Below are 18,775 nucleotides of genomic sequence, written 5' to 3'. Positions count from 1 at the left end.
TCACTGACTCCATGGATATGAGTTCAAGCAAGCTCTGGGAGATGGTGAAGGACAGGGAAGCCTGGCTTGCTGCAGTCCATGGGGTCTCAAAGAGTCGGACACGCCTGAGTGACTGAATAGCAACAGGTTTTTTGCAGCAAGTGTGGCCACGCTGTGGTTAGCATCTATTTCTGTGCCTGGAAACCCACCCCTCCCCGCCCCGATTCCATGAAGTTCTGCTGGGGGTGAGAGTGTTGGCTCTGTGTCTTGTTTACCTAGAGGACATCCAGTAAACACTTACAGAGTGAATATAGCATGCTTCTGCCCGTCCATTGCTGGAATTGTAGTTTGGCTTTAGGCCATCACAGGGCACAGGGATACTCTTCATGCAGTGGAGGGTAGTAGGTGAAATCATTTTAGAGATGTCCCCAGAGGAGAGGTTCATGATACCAGAAATAGATTTGAACTTGGGCCCATCCATTTCTTTAACTATTCACTTGTCTATTTTTATGCGGCCTATTTTGCTAAATCTGCATGCTTGATGCAACAAAGAATAGAAGCGTAGAAAAAAATTATTTGTAGTCATGGAGATTTCTTTTCTGGTTTCCTTTTGAAAATAAAAGAGACTTCCCTGGTGGCTCAGACGGTAAAAGCATCTGCTTGCAATGCAGGAGACCTGGGTTCGACCCCTGGGTTGGGAAGATCTCCTGAGAAGGAAATGGCAACTCACTCCAGTACTCTCGCCTGGAAAATCCCATGGACAGAGGAGCCTGGTAGGCTGCAGTCCATGGGGTTGCAAAAAGTCAGACACAACTGAGCGACTTCATGTTCACTTTCTCTTTGAAAATAAAAGGATGTCATAAAAGCAGCATAGCTTCACAACCCTGAACGTTATCCTCTTCTTTTGTTGCTGGTGCTGTGTCCACTTGGCTGGTTTGCTTTGCTAACCTGAGCATGTGGCTTCTGTAAAATGATTTCTTCACTTAACAATGAATGGGCTGTCAGATTCCCAGGTGTCCTAGAATTGCCTCAAGCTTCTGTGCAATGACATGAATGCAGCCTCTTGGAGGATGAGGCTTAAGAATCACTTCCTGAGGCCGTTATTGCACATTGAACTTTAAATCAGGTAACCTGTTGGTGGGTGAGAAGTAACAGTTGTCTTCTTCAATGAGTAATGGGCTTGAATGAAGCTGATGAGGCCAGAGGGAATGGCAGTAAGAAAGAGAGCAATCATGTGGCCTTTCAATGAAGGGAGGAGGACCTTGTCACCTGCACAGAGGCGTCTTGATGAGGGATGGCAGAAACTCCTTTGGAGAGCACTTCATTCTTAGGGTCCCATAGTGTTTGTGGAATTTGTCAAGTATTCGGGGCATTCTTTCTCACTCTTTCATTCTTGAGTGAGTGAGAGTCACTCAGTTGTGTCCGACTCTTTGAGACCCCATGGACTGTAACCCACCAGGCTCCTCTGTCCATGGGCTTTCCCAGCCAAGGATACTGGAGTAGGTTGCCATTTCTGTCTCCAGTTTTCATTCTTGCCATCCAGTAATGCTGCAGAAAAAAGAAGTGAATGACAGTTGTTCAGCTGTCATGAGTATCAGTGTCTCAGCCAGTCTCTGAAACTTTGCTTCTTTGCAAGACTTAAATCAGAGAATAGATGAAATAGTTTTCAAGTGTATTTTTTAAAGGGTGAAGTAGTAAAAAGAATACCAATTTATTATTTTATAATTGTTTTTAATTTCTTATTAATTTGACTTGAATTTTTTAGCCAGTGCCCTTTCTTTCCCAGGATCAAGGCACCTGGGAAAGGTAATTATTAATGTTTCTTATGTGTTTTATCTTATTGTATAAGGGTTCTGTGTGCAAGTAAATTTGTGAAAATCTGGGTTAAATGATTTTAAGTAACTTTTTTTTTTCACAGTAGTAAAAGATATTTACCAGTTTTCATCAATTAATAGCCAGACAAAAAAATAAAAGGTAATTACAGTTGCAAGCCATGATGGAAACATGATTAACCTAACAGTATAAAATAATTACATAACAAAAGTGTTTTTTTTTTTTTAAAGATTTTCAGGCTCATTCTCTGGAGGCTAGTCTGGACCTGGGAAATACATTTGGTGTCAAGATCAGTGTTGTAGCATCTGCTGGGTCTCAAAAAGCTCATCAGAATAAGTGTGGAAGAAAATAGGAAGAGTAACATGTGGCTCTTCTGTAACTTCAGAGTTTTTTGAATTGCTTGTGTTGTAGCATAGATAGAAGACACAACAAGTTATAAAATTGTGCTTCAGAAAAGTTTATCCCAAGCCCTAGAATTGCTCTGTTTGAAAGTCTTCCTAGAATTAAAATATAATGTACTCAAAAATGGGGAAAGATGGCCACGCCCTAAATCTTTTGTGTTCAAATGGGAACTTACACTAGTGACAAAAGGAGGCTATAAAAAAGCACTTGTTCCTGCAGGAAACCTGGATGAGCTTCACTGAGGAAATGCTTTCATTTTGTCAGATGCTGGAGAGAATTTGACTTCTGGAACTTCATATAACCGGTTTCTGGGATATAAAAAAACACAAGTTTTTTATATAGTTGTAACTGTTGCGCACATAATTTTTTTCCATTTACAGGTATCACCTGGCCTGTGTGTTGGCATGTTTGTCTCATTGCTTACTTAGTTATTCCACTTGTATTTGCGTTTTAGTTTTCCACTTACTAGGGTTGACTTTCCGTTAGTCCTAAAGTTTCTCAGAGGCAGGGGTCATGATTGTATTGCTTTATGATTTTCCCCAGCATTATTGGTATGTGGGGTCAGAAGAATGAATATATATTATCATTTTGTTGACATTATCAAATGGTAGTGCTTTCTTGTAAGACATCGTCAACTTTATCAATAGCTCATTAACTATAAATAAAACCCTATTTTAAGATGGCCTAGCAACTAAACCGATAATTAAAATCATCACCCAATCCAGTTTATGAAAATAGAGAAACCTTTACTAGGGATCTTCAGTTTATATAAGTGCTCTAAAGTTTTTTCAGTTAAAAAAATCATTTTTCATATTTGCCATGACTGTTTCTGGATGTCGTCTAAACCTGGCTATGGCTGGTATGCTGAGGAACATAGGCCATTTTAGATGGATTGTTCCAACACTCAGAGTCCTTCCTGTTTCCTGTGAGGATATCAGCTTCCGTGATAAAGAGTGATACAATCTCACTCCATGCCCCGAGGATGACACCAGCCAGAGGAGTCAGAGTCTTGGGGCTAACCGGTTCTGCTGGGTGTCTCACTCTGTTATAATCTCTTTTCCTTAGCAAGCTTTCGGATGAGCAGAAGACGGGTTGAGGGCAGGCGGGTGGTGAAGTCCCATCAGCGACATTAGTCTCTTCTGGGTCGAGTTCTGGGGTTGAGGTCTTTGTGGACGCCAAGGGCTGACTTAACAAGGCAACCCTAGATTTCTGGTATCGTTTAGTATTGAGACCATTATTTCATCAGAAACTTTCAGTATGAAAGTTTTCCTGTATTATTTTCCTCCATTTCCTGTTTTTTAAAAAAATTCTGAACATTTTCAAATTTATTTTTGCTAGATCAGTAAAACAGTGCCTTCCCCACACCCTCCCTTAACACTCGGTTCTTAGGGGAACGGAAAGCAGACGTTCTTAGAGGGATCAGAAGATTGACTGCTGCGTACCCCTCAGTCTCCAGGTCTAATGCAGGTTTCTATAATTGGAAGGTCTGTGTCTGTCCTCCTGATTGAATTTGCTTTCAGAGCATACAATGAAACCACCTTCTCTTGCCCATGCCACCAACTCTGAGAGAGTGCCGGTCGCTAGGAAAAGCCAGCCCAGGGAATGATACAGATCTGTGGTCCTAGTGCATACAGAGTCAGTCTGTGGCAACACGGGGTGTATATGCTTTTTTTAGGATGTATTTTCTAGTGGCAGAGATAATACAGAGATCTGAGTGGGTTGGCATATTATCCTTTGAAAGTGTGAAAGTGAAAGTCGCTCAGTCATGTCCGATTCTTTGCAACTCCAGGGACTATATAGTCCTTGAAATTCTCCAGGCCAGAATACTGGAGTGGGCAGCCTTCCCCTTCTCCAGGGGATCTTCCCAACCCAGGGATCAAACCCAGGTCTTCCGCATTGCAGGCAGATTCTTTACCAGCTGAACCATAAAGGAAGCCCTTGAGAGGGTTAAACTCTTTCTAATCTCTGCTTCCATTTGTCTTTTATGTTCTTTCATGCTTATTTTATATCCATATAGCCAAAAAAATTGATTCACCTATTAATGTTCAATGAATGATACTTCATTCTGAACATATCAGTGCTATTTATGAGAAAGTATTTCCTAAATAAAATAATTGCTAAAAATAATGTTGTAGAAAAAATCACTGTCTTGTTGAACTTCACAAGTAACTGTTTAGCATAATGGGCATGCTAATTACAACTCAGTTTTTATGATTATCAATCAAGTCCTGGAAGGACCTGTTCATCATAGCAATTAGTTTGGTCTAGTTTGAATTGCTGTATGTACTGGAAAGTTCTAAGAAGGTTATATTTCTTTTATGAGTAGAAATGTTCCATTCAGAATTTCCCTAATCTGAGCTTGCCTTCCCAAGACAGAAGTATGATTATACTTTTCCTAAATTATTTTTTAGTTCTGAAACTCTTCTACATTTAACTTTTAAAAATACATGCTTGAGTTTATTAATACAGGCTTGATAGAAGCCCATGGGACCTTTCTTTGATTTTTAAAAATTGTGTTTAAAATATGCATAACATTAAGTTTACCATTTTAAAACCATTTCTGAGTACACAGTTTAATGACATTAAGTCCATGCACACGGTTATGCCAGTGTCACCACTCTCAATCCCCAGAATTTTCTCATCATCTCTACTGAAATTCTGTATCCTATTTACTAATGCCCCGTACCTACCTCCCCCGGCCCTGGCAACCTCTTTCTACTTTCTGTCTCTGTGGATTTGAGTACTCTAGGTATCTCATCTAAGTGGACACATACAGTGTTTATTCTTTTGTGTCTAGCATATTTTACTTAGCATGATGTCTTAAGGGTTCATCCTTACTGTGTGTTAGTATTTCATTTCAAGGCTGCATAACATTCCATTGTATCCACGTTTACTCATTCCAGTGGATATGGAATGAGTATATGTCTGTCTGTTCATCTGTTGATAGACATTTGAATCTTTGGGCTGTTGTGAATAATGTTGCTTTGAACATTAGTGTACAGCTGCCTGAGACCCTGCTTTCAAATCTTTGGGGTATACACTAGAAGTGGGGTTGCTGGATCATATGATAATTCTGTGTTTGATATTTTGAGGAACTTCCATAATGTTTTCCATGTTGGCTGTTCAGTTCAGTCGCTCATTTGTGTCCGACTCTTTGTGACCCCATGGACAGCAGCACGCCAGGCCTCCCTGTTCATCACCAACTCCTGGAGCCTGCACAAACTCACGTTGGCTGTACCATTTCACATTCATACCTTCTACACTTAAGTTTATATTAAAGGTTCATTTTACAGATTTGCCAGAAACATTCTGTCCCCCTAGGTAGTGAACTGAAGGTACAAATACCTCTTAAAACTTGTAACAGATTAGGAGGATAAACATAGTTAAGATAACTAAACTTTTATTTTTGTTTAAAATACTTGTTTATTTTTCGGCTTCCCTGGTAGCTCAGGTGGTAAAATACTTGTTTATTTTTTATCACAAAATATGTATTACAGAAATTTGGAATATAGTTAAGCAAAAAAAAAAAAAATCCCCTCTATCTTTCCAGAGAAGTACATTATATTGATACTTAAAAAAATTGTATTCTTTTTCTGTATACATTATACTTAAAATTGTATTCACATAGTACATATTGTTTTATTACATACCTAAATCTTCCTGAGTCCTTTTGGTTTTTGTGGGTTTCTTGGTTTGTTTTTGTTTTTCTGGGAAGTAAGCACATAGTTTAGCTTTTTGTTAGCATCTTCCCTTGCTATGCACACTAACGTAGGATGAAAGAGCATTAGACTATCAGCCTTAAGGTACCTGGTTGTCATGGTTGTTGTTCAGTCGCTAAGCTGTGTCCAGCTCTTTTGAGACCTCATGGACTGCAGCACGCCAGGCTCTTACACTGCCCCAGAGTTTGCTCAGATTCATGTCCATTGAGTCAGTGGTACTATCTAACCATCTCATCCTGTCATCCCCTTCTCCTTTTGTCTTCAATCTTTTCCAGCATCCCGGTCTTTTCCAATGAGTCAGTTCTTCGTGCACCAGGTGGCCAAATTATTGGCACTTCAGCATCAGTCCTTCTAATGAATATTCAGGGTTGATTTCCTTTAGGATTGACTGGTTTGCTCTCCTTGCAGTCCAAGGGACTCAAGAGTCTTCTCCAGCACCACAGTTAGAAAGCATCAATTCTTCAGTGCTCAGCCTTCTTGATGGTCTAACTCTCACATCTGTACATGATTTCTGGAAAAATGATGGCTTTGACTAGATGGACCTTTGTCAGCAAAGTGATATTTCTGTTTTTTAATATGCTGTCTAGGTTTGTTATAGACAAGGAGGAGGTAATGGCAACCTACTCCAATATTCTTGCCTGGAGAATCCCTTGGACAGTATGAAAAGGCAAATCAATGCTGAAGGTACATACCTATCCAGGGTGGCTTAGGTTGAGTGGACCTAGTGAACCTAATAGGTGTGAAGATTCTTCCCTATTAGTTACACATCTTCAGTACATTCATTGGTAGAATAACTTCACAAGTTGCTATTTGAAGCATTTAATTTGTTTTCGAAAACTCCAGAGTGATGATTTAAATAAAACATGGTTAAACTATGTTTATGTTCCTCTACAGTGAAATCCATACAGTTAGATGAAAACCGTTTATACCTCTACTTCACATTTAGGCACAGTTAGTAGATGTCATGGGACATCAGCATTGTCCTAACTAATTCCACTCTTCCTGTGATGGATCCTTGTATTTCCCAGTCATTGAAAGTCACAGGGTTCTTCAGTCTGATACGTGCATGTGTGCTAAGTTGCTTTATTCGTGTCTGACTCTTTGTGACCCTATGGACAGGTTCCTCTGTCCATGGGATTCTCTAGGCAAGAATACTGGAGTGGGTTGTCTTGCCCTCCTCCAGGGGATCTTCTGACCCAGGGATCGAACCCGTGTCTCTTAGTCTCCCGCATTGGCAGGCAGGTTCTTTACCGCTAGCAGCACTTGGTCTGTCTGATACAGATCTCATAAAAGGTGAAGTGGTTAATTTTTTAGTGATTCTGCCTGCTTTGGTTTGGATTAGCACTTTATAATTTCGTGATAGAGGGTGGAATGTTAAGTCTTTGAAGTTGATAGAATTACGATTCTTAGTATGATTTTCTTGATAACCAGCAAAGATACCACTGCCCCCAGGAAGAAGAGTAATTAAAAGCCTCACCACAGTAACCTAAATAATGATGACGGTGGTCGTTAATCAGAACATTCTTGTGGTATTTACATTTGCGTTGTGCTGCCTCAGTAAAGACACACCAGGAGCCCAGGCTCAGGACTGGTTTGTGTCATGGGCAGCACAGGACAATCCCGGGTTTTGACAGCTCCACGGAGCTCTTGGAGAACCTTGTTTCGGTTCTGAAGATGCCATATTCATGTTATCAGTGGGCCAGCTTGAGTCCAGTCTAATGAAGACCCCTCCGGGCCTTCGTCCACAACCCAAGGGTACACCGTGTGTCACGTGCTCTTGTGACCGCTCTGAGGATGAAGGGCACATGTAGTCTTCAGGACCTGCCTTCTCAGTGGATTTTGGGAGAATGAAGTCACCAATGACATTCCCAAGGTTTAACCAGGTAAACCCAGACAGAGGTGTTTTGGGGAATTGGGGGATGGATTTTTTTTTTTTTTTCTTGTGGAGGTAAATTTCTTTTATATTTGAGGCATTTTGAAAACATGCTGGTGTACATGTCTGAGACAGGGTAAAGTCAGAAGGAACTCCCGTGTTGGGAGCAGTTCAGCCTCTGAAGGACTGATGTTCTCTGTAAGAAGAATCTCAGGAGTGGGGGTTGAATCCTGACTGCCCCTGACTGCCCTGTGACCTTGGGAAGTCATTTCACCTTGGAACCTCTTTCATTACCTGGTGTAAGCGTGGATTATGGTCTCTTCCTTGTGAGGATATTGTGAAGATTAAATGAAATAATCTCTGTGAAGCTACCTAGCACAGAGCAGGTTCTCGATCCTTATTAGTTTCTGGCTTCCTGCTCTTGCTGGTTTCATTACCAGGAGTAAATTGCTTGCTTGGCTAGTGTCACTGCCTTTGTTTTCTCGTGTGTTCAGAAATCCCTGGAGCTTCTTCTTTGCATCTTGAACTGTAGATTTTTGCAGAGCAGATTTTTGGAAAACCCAGGCTCAGGAAGGTTATCACATCCCATGGATTGATTAAAAGTAAACCTGGGACTAAAACCCAGGCCTCAGGACTCCAGTCCTTTCCACCAGGCCAGGGTTGTTGGTCGTGCTTTCTGCTTTTCTGAGGAGTGTGGGCATGGAAGATACATGCTTTGACTTTTTTATTGGTTCTCAAGTTACCAGCATTTGGAGCAGTATCTCGTAAAGCTTCAAGTAATTTAGCATGCATAAACTCAGTTCGTATAATGAGCTATCATTATGCACGTTAGCTTGATTTTTTTTTTTTAGCAGATTACCAAACCCTTAGGGCAGAGCTGCCTGTAAACTGATTAATGACTTCAGAATAATTGCACTGCTGTCAGGAAATTGTATGACTTTGAATGGTAATATCCTTTTGTGTTATAATTTTAAAGGTGGTGAATCATATTTTTGGCTGATACAATTATCCCCCCCCCCCATTTAAAATGTGATTACCATAAAGTATTAAATTTTGACGCAGTTTGACATAGGCTTTGATTTAGTTCATATTCTAGAAGAATGGTGTCTGGACTTTCTTGGAATTTATGCACCTGCGTGTCGATATCCACGCTGTTTCATTTCCTGTGTTTTTCTCCCCTTGTTTTGTAAGAGGCACAAGACAGACCATTCAGGGGCATCTTTTCTGTTACTTCTAGAAGCCTCTAAGACTGTCTTCTTAGCATGCAAAGAACACTTCTAAATCAGGGACTAAGAAAAGAATGACAGTCCACTAGAAAAAATAGTGACTTTATGTAATAGGACGACACCCGGTCTCTTAATCACATGAGTCCGAGAGGTGAAGGGTGCACACGCTGGCCCCAGGTGGCATGACTTCAGGTCCCGAATCTTCCACTTACTAGTTTGAGCAGACTCTTAAAATCCCTTTGTCTCCGTTTCCTTGTCTGTCCAGTGAGGATGAAATGAATTAGTAAATGTAAAATAACTTGGGACAGTATTTGGCACACAGTACTCAAGAAGTGTTAGCTCTTGCTATGATTGTGACTATTTAAAAAAAAAATTATCCCAACCTCACTCATCCTAAAAGAAATTCAAGTTTAAACAAAGCTGAGACACGTGAAAATACTCTGTGAGCAAGGGTGCAGGTGGACGGCAGTGCCGCACGTGGGTGATTCTTTTATATTAAAATATTGGCACTGCTTTCAGTCAGCTCAGTTTGTTGCTCAGTCGTGTCCGACTCTTTGCGACCCATGAACCGCAGCACGCCAGGCCTCCCTGTCCATCACCAACTCCTGGAGTCCACCCAAGCCCATGTCCATCAAGTCAATGATGCCATCCAACCATATCATCCTCTATCAGCCCCTTCTCCTCCTACCCTCAATCTTTCCCAGCATCAGGGTCTTTTCCAATAAGTGAGCTTTTCACATGAGGTTGCCAAAGTCCTGGAGTTTCAGCTTCAACCTCAGTCCTTCCAATGAACACCCAGGACTGATCTCCTTTAGGATGGACTGGTTGGATCTCCTTGCAGTCCAAGGGACTCTCAAGAGTTCTCCAACACCATAGTTCAAAAGCATCAATTCTTTGGCACTCAGCTTTCTTTATGATCCAACTCTCACATCCATACATGACCACTGGAAAAACCATAGCCTTGACTAGACGGACCTTTGTTGGCAAAGTAATTGTCTTGGCTTTTTAATATGCTGTCTAGGTACTGCTTTAGCAGAGGAGAATTTAAAATAGCTGCTAAAGGTAAAAGAGCTATTAGATTTTGACCCTGCTGTTCCACTTTTAGGGATTCATCTTAGAAACATATATTAAAAAGACACGTATGTATGCGAGCAGTAGTTTCAGTGTTGTTCATGTTAGCAGCAGACTGGTAGTGACTGATCTGTTTCTGGCGGGAGACATTTAAATTGTTAAATGCGCATAATGAAATGTGCTGTGGAGCCACCAAAGAGAGATGATGTCCGTGTGTGAATGATTCCAAAGATGTACTATTACGGGGAAGGGGAAGCTTTCACACCCACACCCCCACACCTGCCAGGTAAGTCTGCACTGTCTCTGGAAGGAATTAGAATCAACTGTGGTAGCGGTTGCCTTTGAAGAGAGGGTCAGGGAGGGGTGGTATGGAGACTGACTTTCCTGTGTTCTTTTGTATCATCTGAAACAGAAAAATGTTAACACGCCTAAGTGTTAGTTTTTCCCCTCCCTGAAGTTCTTTATGTGCTCTCGCCAGCACACACACACACACAGATGTGTGTGTGCATGTACATATACCGTCATGCACACTTTTCAGAACAAATGTTAGTCCAGGTGTCCGACTGTGCGGTGATAAGAACCAGCCTGTGCTGGTGGTGGTTAATACTTACTGAATATGCACTGTGATCCTTGGGGCGTTGCAAGCATCTTACCCTTCTCATCCAAGCAGGTGCTGATGAGAAAAACCTCCCTGGGTGGTGGAAACTGAGGCCCTGGCTAAGTAAGCCCAAGACCCAGGGCTCTCCTATAGTTGCTGGAAGAGGTGCTGGGGCCAAAAAGACCTTGACTTGTGTGCCTGCTTTTACAGATCTGAGAAGAGTGAGTTGAAAGGACCACCAAGAGTTCTGTGCCTTGTTAGGAATCCCTGGATGTGTCTATCAACTCTTTGATTCTGTTTCAGTTTCCAGAGGTGAGAGCCAGACTGGAAACTCACGTGGCTTGATAGATTTTTGTGCTTTGTGCAACCCCCTGGAATTTCTAGAAATACTTTTGAACCCTCAGAGAATTGGAGCTATGACCAAGATTCTTTGTGTGAAACTTCTTGAACAGATCAAATGTAGAGTTTTACGGAAATTGGTACATATCTCTACCTTGTATAGGATGCTCTTTAAGCTGATTGCTACTTGCCTGAAAGCTGTAGTTATCAACTCTGACACCATGATGAGGGTGAATTGGCTTATCCTTGTGTGTGTATCATTTCTCAGTGTGAAATGCAATGTGGTCTGTATATATGTAGAAAAGGTAGTCATATAAATTATGCATTGAATATGGTACTTTCTTTTATGGTTTCATCCAGTAAATCTTAGGCTATTGCTTCTTAATATTTTTGCCACTCCAGGCTGTTGAGGGATGTTCCATTTCTATCAGTAAACAGTGGCTCATTGGGGCAGTTATTTTTCTACAAGGGACCCAGGGGTCTTTTAGGGTATCCTGGGGGTAGTAGTGGAGAGTGGGAAGGTAGAGATAAATGATTCTGATTTTTATAACACACACACACATCTCGTAGTAGATGAGAATTAACTCTCTTAGACAAATGAATATTGTAACCTTTAACTTTATCTCATTACCCTGGAGGCAGAAATACCTGATAAGACCTTGATTTCACTAGCTGGCATGTCTTCCCTCCATTTATGCGCTGTCAGATTGCACATAAAACATGTTCGTGACCGATGAGCCCTGACTTGTAAGCAGGCAAGACAGACAGCCAGTTCTAGCCGGTGGTTCTTCTCATTACAGGAAAAGGCACAGCTTCGAAGGTGGAGGAAGGATTGGACACGGTGCTGGGGAACGTGGGCCATCCATTGAACCGAAAGTAGGTGGTTTATTCTGGAATCAGCTTCTGTTTCCTCTTTATCAACGTGGTCTTTTTCTGGTTCAGCGAGTGGCTGTTTAATCTCTTCTGGAACCCTCTGGTTTGTTACAGCAGAGATGTCGGCTCCTTTGTAGGAATTACTTGAAGCCAGAGTCATGGTGGACGTGGGCAAGTGGCCCATCTTCACCCTGCTGTCGCCTCAGGAGATCGCGTCCATCCGGAAAGCTTGTGTCTTCGGCACCTCAGCCAACGAAGCGCTCTACGTCACTGACAGCGATGAGGTGGGCCTCTCCCAAACCCCAGAGCTTCCTTCCAGGGCTTTCCAGGAGGTGGGGTCTGCATGCGCAGACTGAGAAAAAAGGAGGGCAGAAAGAGAACCTGAAATGCAAAAAGACGGTGTGTCTTTGATGTAATTTGTCTTTTCCTTCAGTTTCTTGATTTAATACCCCTCATCCCTGCTGCCCTTGGAGTCTCATTGCTTGTTGCTCAGGAGCTTGGTCATGTCTGGGTGACCCCCTGGACTGCCGCACGCCAGGCTTCCCTGTCCTTCACCATCTCCCGGAGTTTGCTCACACTCATCTCTGTTGAGTCAGTGATGCCAACCAACCACCGAATTTCACGGTACAGCCAGATATAAAACTTAAGTAGGCAGCAGAGGCTGAATTTTAAAAGCTGTACCAGCCCCTACCTATCTGCTGAGCGGTCAAGCTGAGCTGAACGCATCTTGTGTTCAGGGTGGAGAAGGGACCCTTTGTGTAGCTGTAGGCCAAGTGACTCAGACAGAACTGTTTGTCTCCCAGGTCTTTGTATTTGGACTGAACTACAGTAACTGTTTAGGAACTGGAGATAACCAGAGTACACTTGTACCCAAAAAGCTGGAAGCCTTATGTGGAAAGAAGATTAAGAGTCTTAGTTATGGGAGTGGACCCCATGTTCTTCTCAGCACCGAAGGTAAAGTGGCAACAAGTTCAGCTTCTTCTGTTTTCGAGAAATCGAGCGATTAATTCTAAGCTAAAAGGAGGTAGAGCTGTGCCACATACTGAGTTTCAAATGTTTTGTTTCTTATTTCTGAGCGGAAGTACATAAAGCCGGTGAAAGTTACTAAACACTCAGGCTCCGCTTGGAACAGCTGTCAGATGACTTTCATTTTAACCAAACTTCTGAGGTTGTAGACGGCTTCTGTCAGGTTGTGGAAGATGAACCGCAGCAGACGAAGTGGCCCTTCAGCCCAGTTTGCAGTGAGCTTTGTTGTAGCATGGCAACGTCCAGGTTTTACTTGGTACGTTTTTAAAAACACAGGTGATACTGGTTTTGCTTTGCCAGTGTCATTTCTGAATCTTGAATTCAAGAAGTCTCAGTTCATCGCCTGGCATTCATGTGGCCGTCTTATAGAAAAAAGATGGGGTGGATTCTTCCTGCCTCCCTGAGACCCCCAGAGAGGCCTCTGCATTCTTCCCAGGCTGCAGATCTGCACCATGGGCGCCCGGAACTCCCCGAGTCTGTTATACACAACCCGGCTTCTTCCCTTCACGCTTTAGGCACATGAGTTCTTGCTCTCTAGCTTTTTGTTGGGTAAACTGTAGGGTGTGCGTGGGAGCGTTTGCATCTCTGCCTTTCTGACTCTAGCCTGGGGAATCATGGCTTCCTTGGATGTAACCACCGGTCTTAGTATTGAGCTTTTTAGTTGCCTTTGACCCCCACTGGAATCCAGCTGGGTTCTCGGCATCTTCCTCAGGCTGTGAGGTCCAGATGTGAGCATGACTGTCTAGTGAGAGTGTGACTGGCATGGAGCATAATGAGGTGATTATTCCGCCTCTGAGTTGTGTGATCCTGCCTTCTGGCATCACATGGACCCTTTCAAGCAGCTGCTTCTTTGCTGGCTGGCTCAGCTTGTCATCTATTGTGACCTAATAGTTTAATGTTTTCCTAACGCATTAATTTTTTAACACAGCAATTGACTTCCTACCATAAAATACTGAAGCAGTTTTTTTTTTCAAGAGCAAACATATTAAAACATGTGCATCCTTGGGAGACTGTTAACTTTTGGAATTATTTTTGGAGTTCAGATCCTGCAGTTTTAAATATCTTGAATGTTATAATTAAGATATAAATTAAGCAGAAAGCACAAAAATAAGTAACTGATTTTCTTGTGGGAATAGTCTTCTTTTTGTTTTTAATTCAGTTTTGATTGTTCTAATACATTTTACATAACATATATATGATACGTGATATATAGCATGTTTAATGTATGTATAATATATACATTTGTGTGTATTTTGTATCTATTTCAAGTAGTCGTATAGTTCAAAAACAATTTAACACTTTAAACCATCAGTGTATGACTTTTAGTAAAAACCAGCACTCAGTTTCATCCATCCTTACTCTTAAAAACCACTCCTTTTTAACTCCTTCAGGTGTTTTTTCCTGACTTTTACTTATTTATTTATTTTCTGACTTTTAATCTCATGTTTTTAAATTAATATGCTTATGCTGTTGGTTTTGAATTTTAATTTTAGACCTTATCCATTGACTTTATGTAACAGCAGATAGAATTAGCACTCTCTCTAATTAGCCTGATTGGCCTTCCTTCTCGGAGAAGGCAATGGCAACCCACTCCAGTACTCTTGCCTGGAAAATACCATGGACGGAGGATCCAGTAGGCTGCAGTCCATGGGGTCGCAAAGAGTCAGACACGACTGAGTGACTTCACTTTAACTTTTCCCTTTTCACTTTCATGCATTGGAGAAGGAAATGGCAGCCCACTCCCATGTTCTTGCCTGGAGAAACCCAGCGATGGCGGACCCTGGTGGGCTGCCGTCTATGGGGTCGCACAGAGTTGGACACGACTGAAGCGACTTAGCAGCAGCAGCAGCCTTCCCTCTGCTTCTCCTGTCAGTACTGTGATGTCACCACGTCACCATGCTCAGTTTTCACATTCCTAGGACTCGAAAAGTGTTATTCATAGCTGAGCCATTCTCCTTTCTTACACAGCTGTTTGCTTTCCTGGGCTTACTTTTCTCGCCATCTGTCATTAACAAGAGCCTGAACTCCGCTGTATCGCAGTGTTGCTTCTGGGCACCTCTGAGCCCATCAGGCCGCTCCAGGTCACCCTGTCCCCCAGGCTGTCCTCCAGCCTGAACTGGTCACTCTAAGCTGTTGCACACCTGTTGTCCTAGATCTTCATTTCACCATCATCCTCCGAAGTCACTTCACCTTTGTCCTTTCTGAATCGCCTACGTTTTGTGTCCCGTGTCTTCCTCCTTGGATTATAGCCTCATGTGGGTGAGACACATTTTCTAGTAGCTTCCCAAGAAAGGGATATGAGAGAAGTCTTTGAGACACCATCTTAAAATGCCTTAATCTTCCCCAGGCAATTGATCCGTGACTTGTCTGCACAAAAAAGACAAAACAACAACCAAACAGCGTTTCCGTTCCAATCCTTTAATAGTATTTTCAGCATTCGCCTCTACTACCTGGTAGGCAGAGCTCAGTCCAGAGTAAAGGGCCTCTCTTCCTGGTCGGACCCATTTATAGCCCCCGAGGCCACTGGCGTTGTTCCAGCGTGATCTAATCCCCTTGCCAGCTCTGTTTGGGGGCATTTCCCCCATAGCCCTGCAGTCTTTCTTGTTGACAGAATGGTTCCTGTGCCTGCATTTTGTGCCTCTCAGGTGCAAGAGGAAGATGTCTAGATTCAATGCATCTCTGCAGCCCCCCACACCCACTCATTTCATGGCCCCGGGAGGCCACCCCAAGAGAGTGCACCAGACGGTCACTTGGTGGTTCCCATCACCTCGTGATGGGCATCGACACGTCCTACTTTGATGCTCCTCTTTAATTCTCAGAGTGATCACATAGGGCCGTGCCCATGTGGGCGTCCCGTTTCCAGTCCAGTTTCCGTTGCCTGTCCACCTGACCACGCAGCCAGGCCGTTGGCTGTAGCCGGTGAGTTGGTAAAGACCTGACCACAGGGGCTTTTCCGATCGCTCAGTTCTTGCGTCACTGCTGGGAAAACAGCCTGCAGTTCAGCCACTGAGCTGATTGTTCTTGCCTCCTGCAGCCAGTCTTGCCATCCACTGGTTTTAATGTGGCCACTTTCCAAACGGGAGAGTGTCCATTTGCCATGGAACTGCGTCTGTAAGGCCAGCAGTTCTTGGTTGCTCGGTTAGAGCTTCACAGGGCACGTCCATAAGGCAGTGGGTTCTAGCAGCTTCTCAGCCGGCTCCAGAGTTGGTCCTCGATGAGCAGAGGCTGCCTGCTTCATGATATAGCAGGCACCTCCCCACCTTACCCCAGCAGCACGGCCCCTGGGTAAAACATTTCTGTTTTATTATGAAACCCTCTGGGCACTGCCTTCCTTACTAGAGTGCTTCTCCAACACCACCCAAGATGTTGTGGGTGTCTCAGGTTTCATGATTATTTTATGTCTTTCAGTCATTGAGGGAATCTCAGTTACCGCCCAGGCTACTGATTTCCTCTCAAATGGTGAGCACCAGGAAGCACATCTGGGAGATTTCTGCTCTGAAATCCCAGTGGCCACTGCTGGGAGGTGCTCCAGGTCGGCTGTAAGCTCCCGGTGCAGAGTGCAGGTGGCGGATACTCTCAAGGTCATGTCTGAGTCAGTGCCTTCCCACCCTTCAGCAGTGGGAGAGCTGCCACCCTCTGCTAACTCAGACATACCTGCTCTCATGCAAGGCCCCACTCAGATCCAGCTGTCTTTCGGGTAATCTTACAGATGGGGCTCCCCTGGTGGCTTAGTGGTGAAGAATCCACCTACCAAGCAGGAGATGCAGGCTCAGTCCCTGGGTCAGGAAGATCCCGTGGAGGAGGGAACGGCAACCCCCTCCAATGTTCTTGCCTTGGAAATCTCATGGACAGAGGAGCCTGATGGGCTGCAGTCCATGCGGTTGCAAAGCATCGTACACGACCGAAGTGATTTAAAAAAGCCTGCTGTTAGTCCCCAGAAACCATCTGCCTTTCCCGCAGGCCACTGGGCAAGATTCAATCGTTCAGCGAGTGCATTGGTCCCAGCGCCCCAGCTTGAATTACAGTGATGAACTCTTCTTATCCACAGGATGTTCTCTCTTTAAACACCTGTTTGGGCTCAGGCATTCTAGGGGTTCCAATCCAGTGCCCAGTTAAAACTGGCCTGAGGGTGGATTTCCACGCCTTATGTTTTAGGTAGGGGAAGCAGTGCCCAGTCAGAACTAATATCCATCCAATAGTACCTTCAGGTGAGAGAGACGGGACCACCTCACACAGAGTCTGTTCCAAAACCCCAGTTTCCATTCAGACTGGCACTTGACTCCCGTCCTCTGTTGCCTGTCCACATGCTCCCATTTTAAGCTTGGCTGTTAAGACTTCACCTGCAGGCTGTGGAATCACAGTGTGCTGGTCCTCTCTCCCCCTGGCTGTTTCACTCACTTATGCCTTTGGGTGCCTGGCCAACAGTGGGGCCAGAAGATCCTGGCCTTTAGGTCAGGCTTTATCTTGATTCATCTTCCTTATCCTTGCCCCCAGGGCATTCCTGGTCAATTTTCTTATCTTAATCATTACCTTCTAGCTTTTTGAAAAGTGAAAAGTTGCTCAAAAGTTGTGTCTGACTTTTTGTGACCCCATGAACTGTAGCCCGCCAGGCTCCTCCGTCCATGGGATTCTCCAGCAAGAATACTGGAGTGGGTTGCCATTTCCTTCTCCAGGGGATCTTCCCGACCCAGGGATTGAACCCATTGGAATTGAATACAGGTTTCTCCTGTATTAAAGGCAGATTCTTTACCATCTGAGCCACCAGGGAAGCCCTTCTAGCTTTTTAAATGCCTTTAAAGCTGGGATAAATAGAGCCGACTTGTTTGGGGCCCTTCAGAGTTAGAGACCAACACGGGGTCCCTTTGGTCCAGCAGACTGTGACAGTGCCATAGTCATCCCTTGGCTTCAGTTCCATCAACATCCCTTTTATTGATCCCCCTCGGTAATTGAAGACTTTTATTCTGCCGGGTTGGGTCCCTTGCTCCCCCTTTGTCTTTCTCCATTTTCATAATTCCTTTCATGTTCTCGGTAAGATCCATATGATGAAGTTGAGATAGCATATTGGATAAGGCTTCTCAAACTATTTGATTTTGTATTCAGAGGTGAATACCCCAGGTATCATAAAGCCAGTCCCATATGGTTTGCATCTTAGCTGCTTCATCTGGGATGTTCCATTTGCCATTTATAGGGGGAGTTGGGAATTCCGTCTTCTCAGGATAAACACACTACCGTGACTTTTATCCTGTCCACCACCCTAGCAGTCTCCTTAGGAATAACCTCCTGGGTCATGCACAGCCATGTGTGATGGTTCAGTAGAGAGTGGTGGGTCCTGCCTCAACCCACACATGCTCTTCCAGCCTGCAGCCTTGAAAACCACAGACACACCCCTTATGTCAGTTACACGCACAGCCGGTGTCAGTAGAGGTTCCTCAGGAAGCCGGTGACATCAGCCCTCAGAAAGAGCCAGTTCCTGCACACCATACCCTCTGCTTTTGGTTGTTTCTTGGTTTCCCCTTCCCCACGTTAACTATTTTCTCAGTAGACTCAGAGGTGTTAGAGGTACTTTCCGTTGCTCCTGCATAATTTTCTCGGCAGCTTTGAGGCAAATGGCTGAAGTACAGATTGATGCAAATCTGAGCTTGAATCAACATCAAGGGCCCCACCCAGCACTTACTTTTATTTTCATTTCAGCTGTTATATATGAAATAAGCAGGAAATTGTTCATTTAGCATGCTTATTTTGCATTTCCTTATGTATCTGTTGAGCCAGTTCCTTAGGAGTTGGCTCTACTCCCATTTCTAAATTGCATTGGTAACTTTGACCTTTGGTATCTGAT

At 43.7% G+C, this 18,775-nt stretch overlaps 1 protein-coding gene across 8 annotated transcripts in view; it reads left to right on the top strand.

The window, feature by feature from the left end:
* RCBTB1 (RCC1 and BTB domain containing protein 1) overlaps positions 1–18,775 on the top strand; it is a 51,460-nt gene that overhangs the window by 5,622 nt on the left and 27,063 nt on the right. For 4 of the 8 annotated variants that reach the window (XM_065902064.1, XM_065902063.1, XM_065902056.1 and 1 more), the window contains exons 2-4: positions 11,841–11,916; positions 12,028–12,197; positions 12,717–12,867. In XM_065902064.1, coding sequence (XP_065758136.1) covers positions 12,072–12,197; positions 12,717–12,867 — 277 coding nt within the window. In that variant the 5' untranslated portion in view covers positions 11,841–11,916; positions 12,028–12,071. The remainder of the gene's footprint in view (positions 1–11,840; positions 11,917–12,027; positions 12,198–12,716; positions 12,868–18,775) is intronic. The other 4 variants (XM_065902059.1, XM_065902060.1, XM_065902061.1 and 1 more) reach the window with 2 other exon arrangements.

This window comes from Muntiacus reevesi, chromosome 11 (genome assembly GCF_963930625.1).
Source record: "Muntiacus reevesi chromosome 11, mMunRee1.1, whole genome shotgun sequence".
In the NCBI taxonomy this organism is placed as follows: domain Eukaryota; kingdom Metazoa; phylum Chordata; class Mammalia; order Artiodactyla; family Cervidae; genus Muntiacus; species Muntiacus reevesi.
Note: the sequence above shows the minus strand (reverse complement) of the source record. Positions and strands in the feature narration are given on the sequence as shown.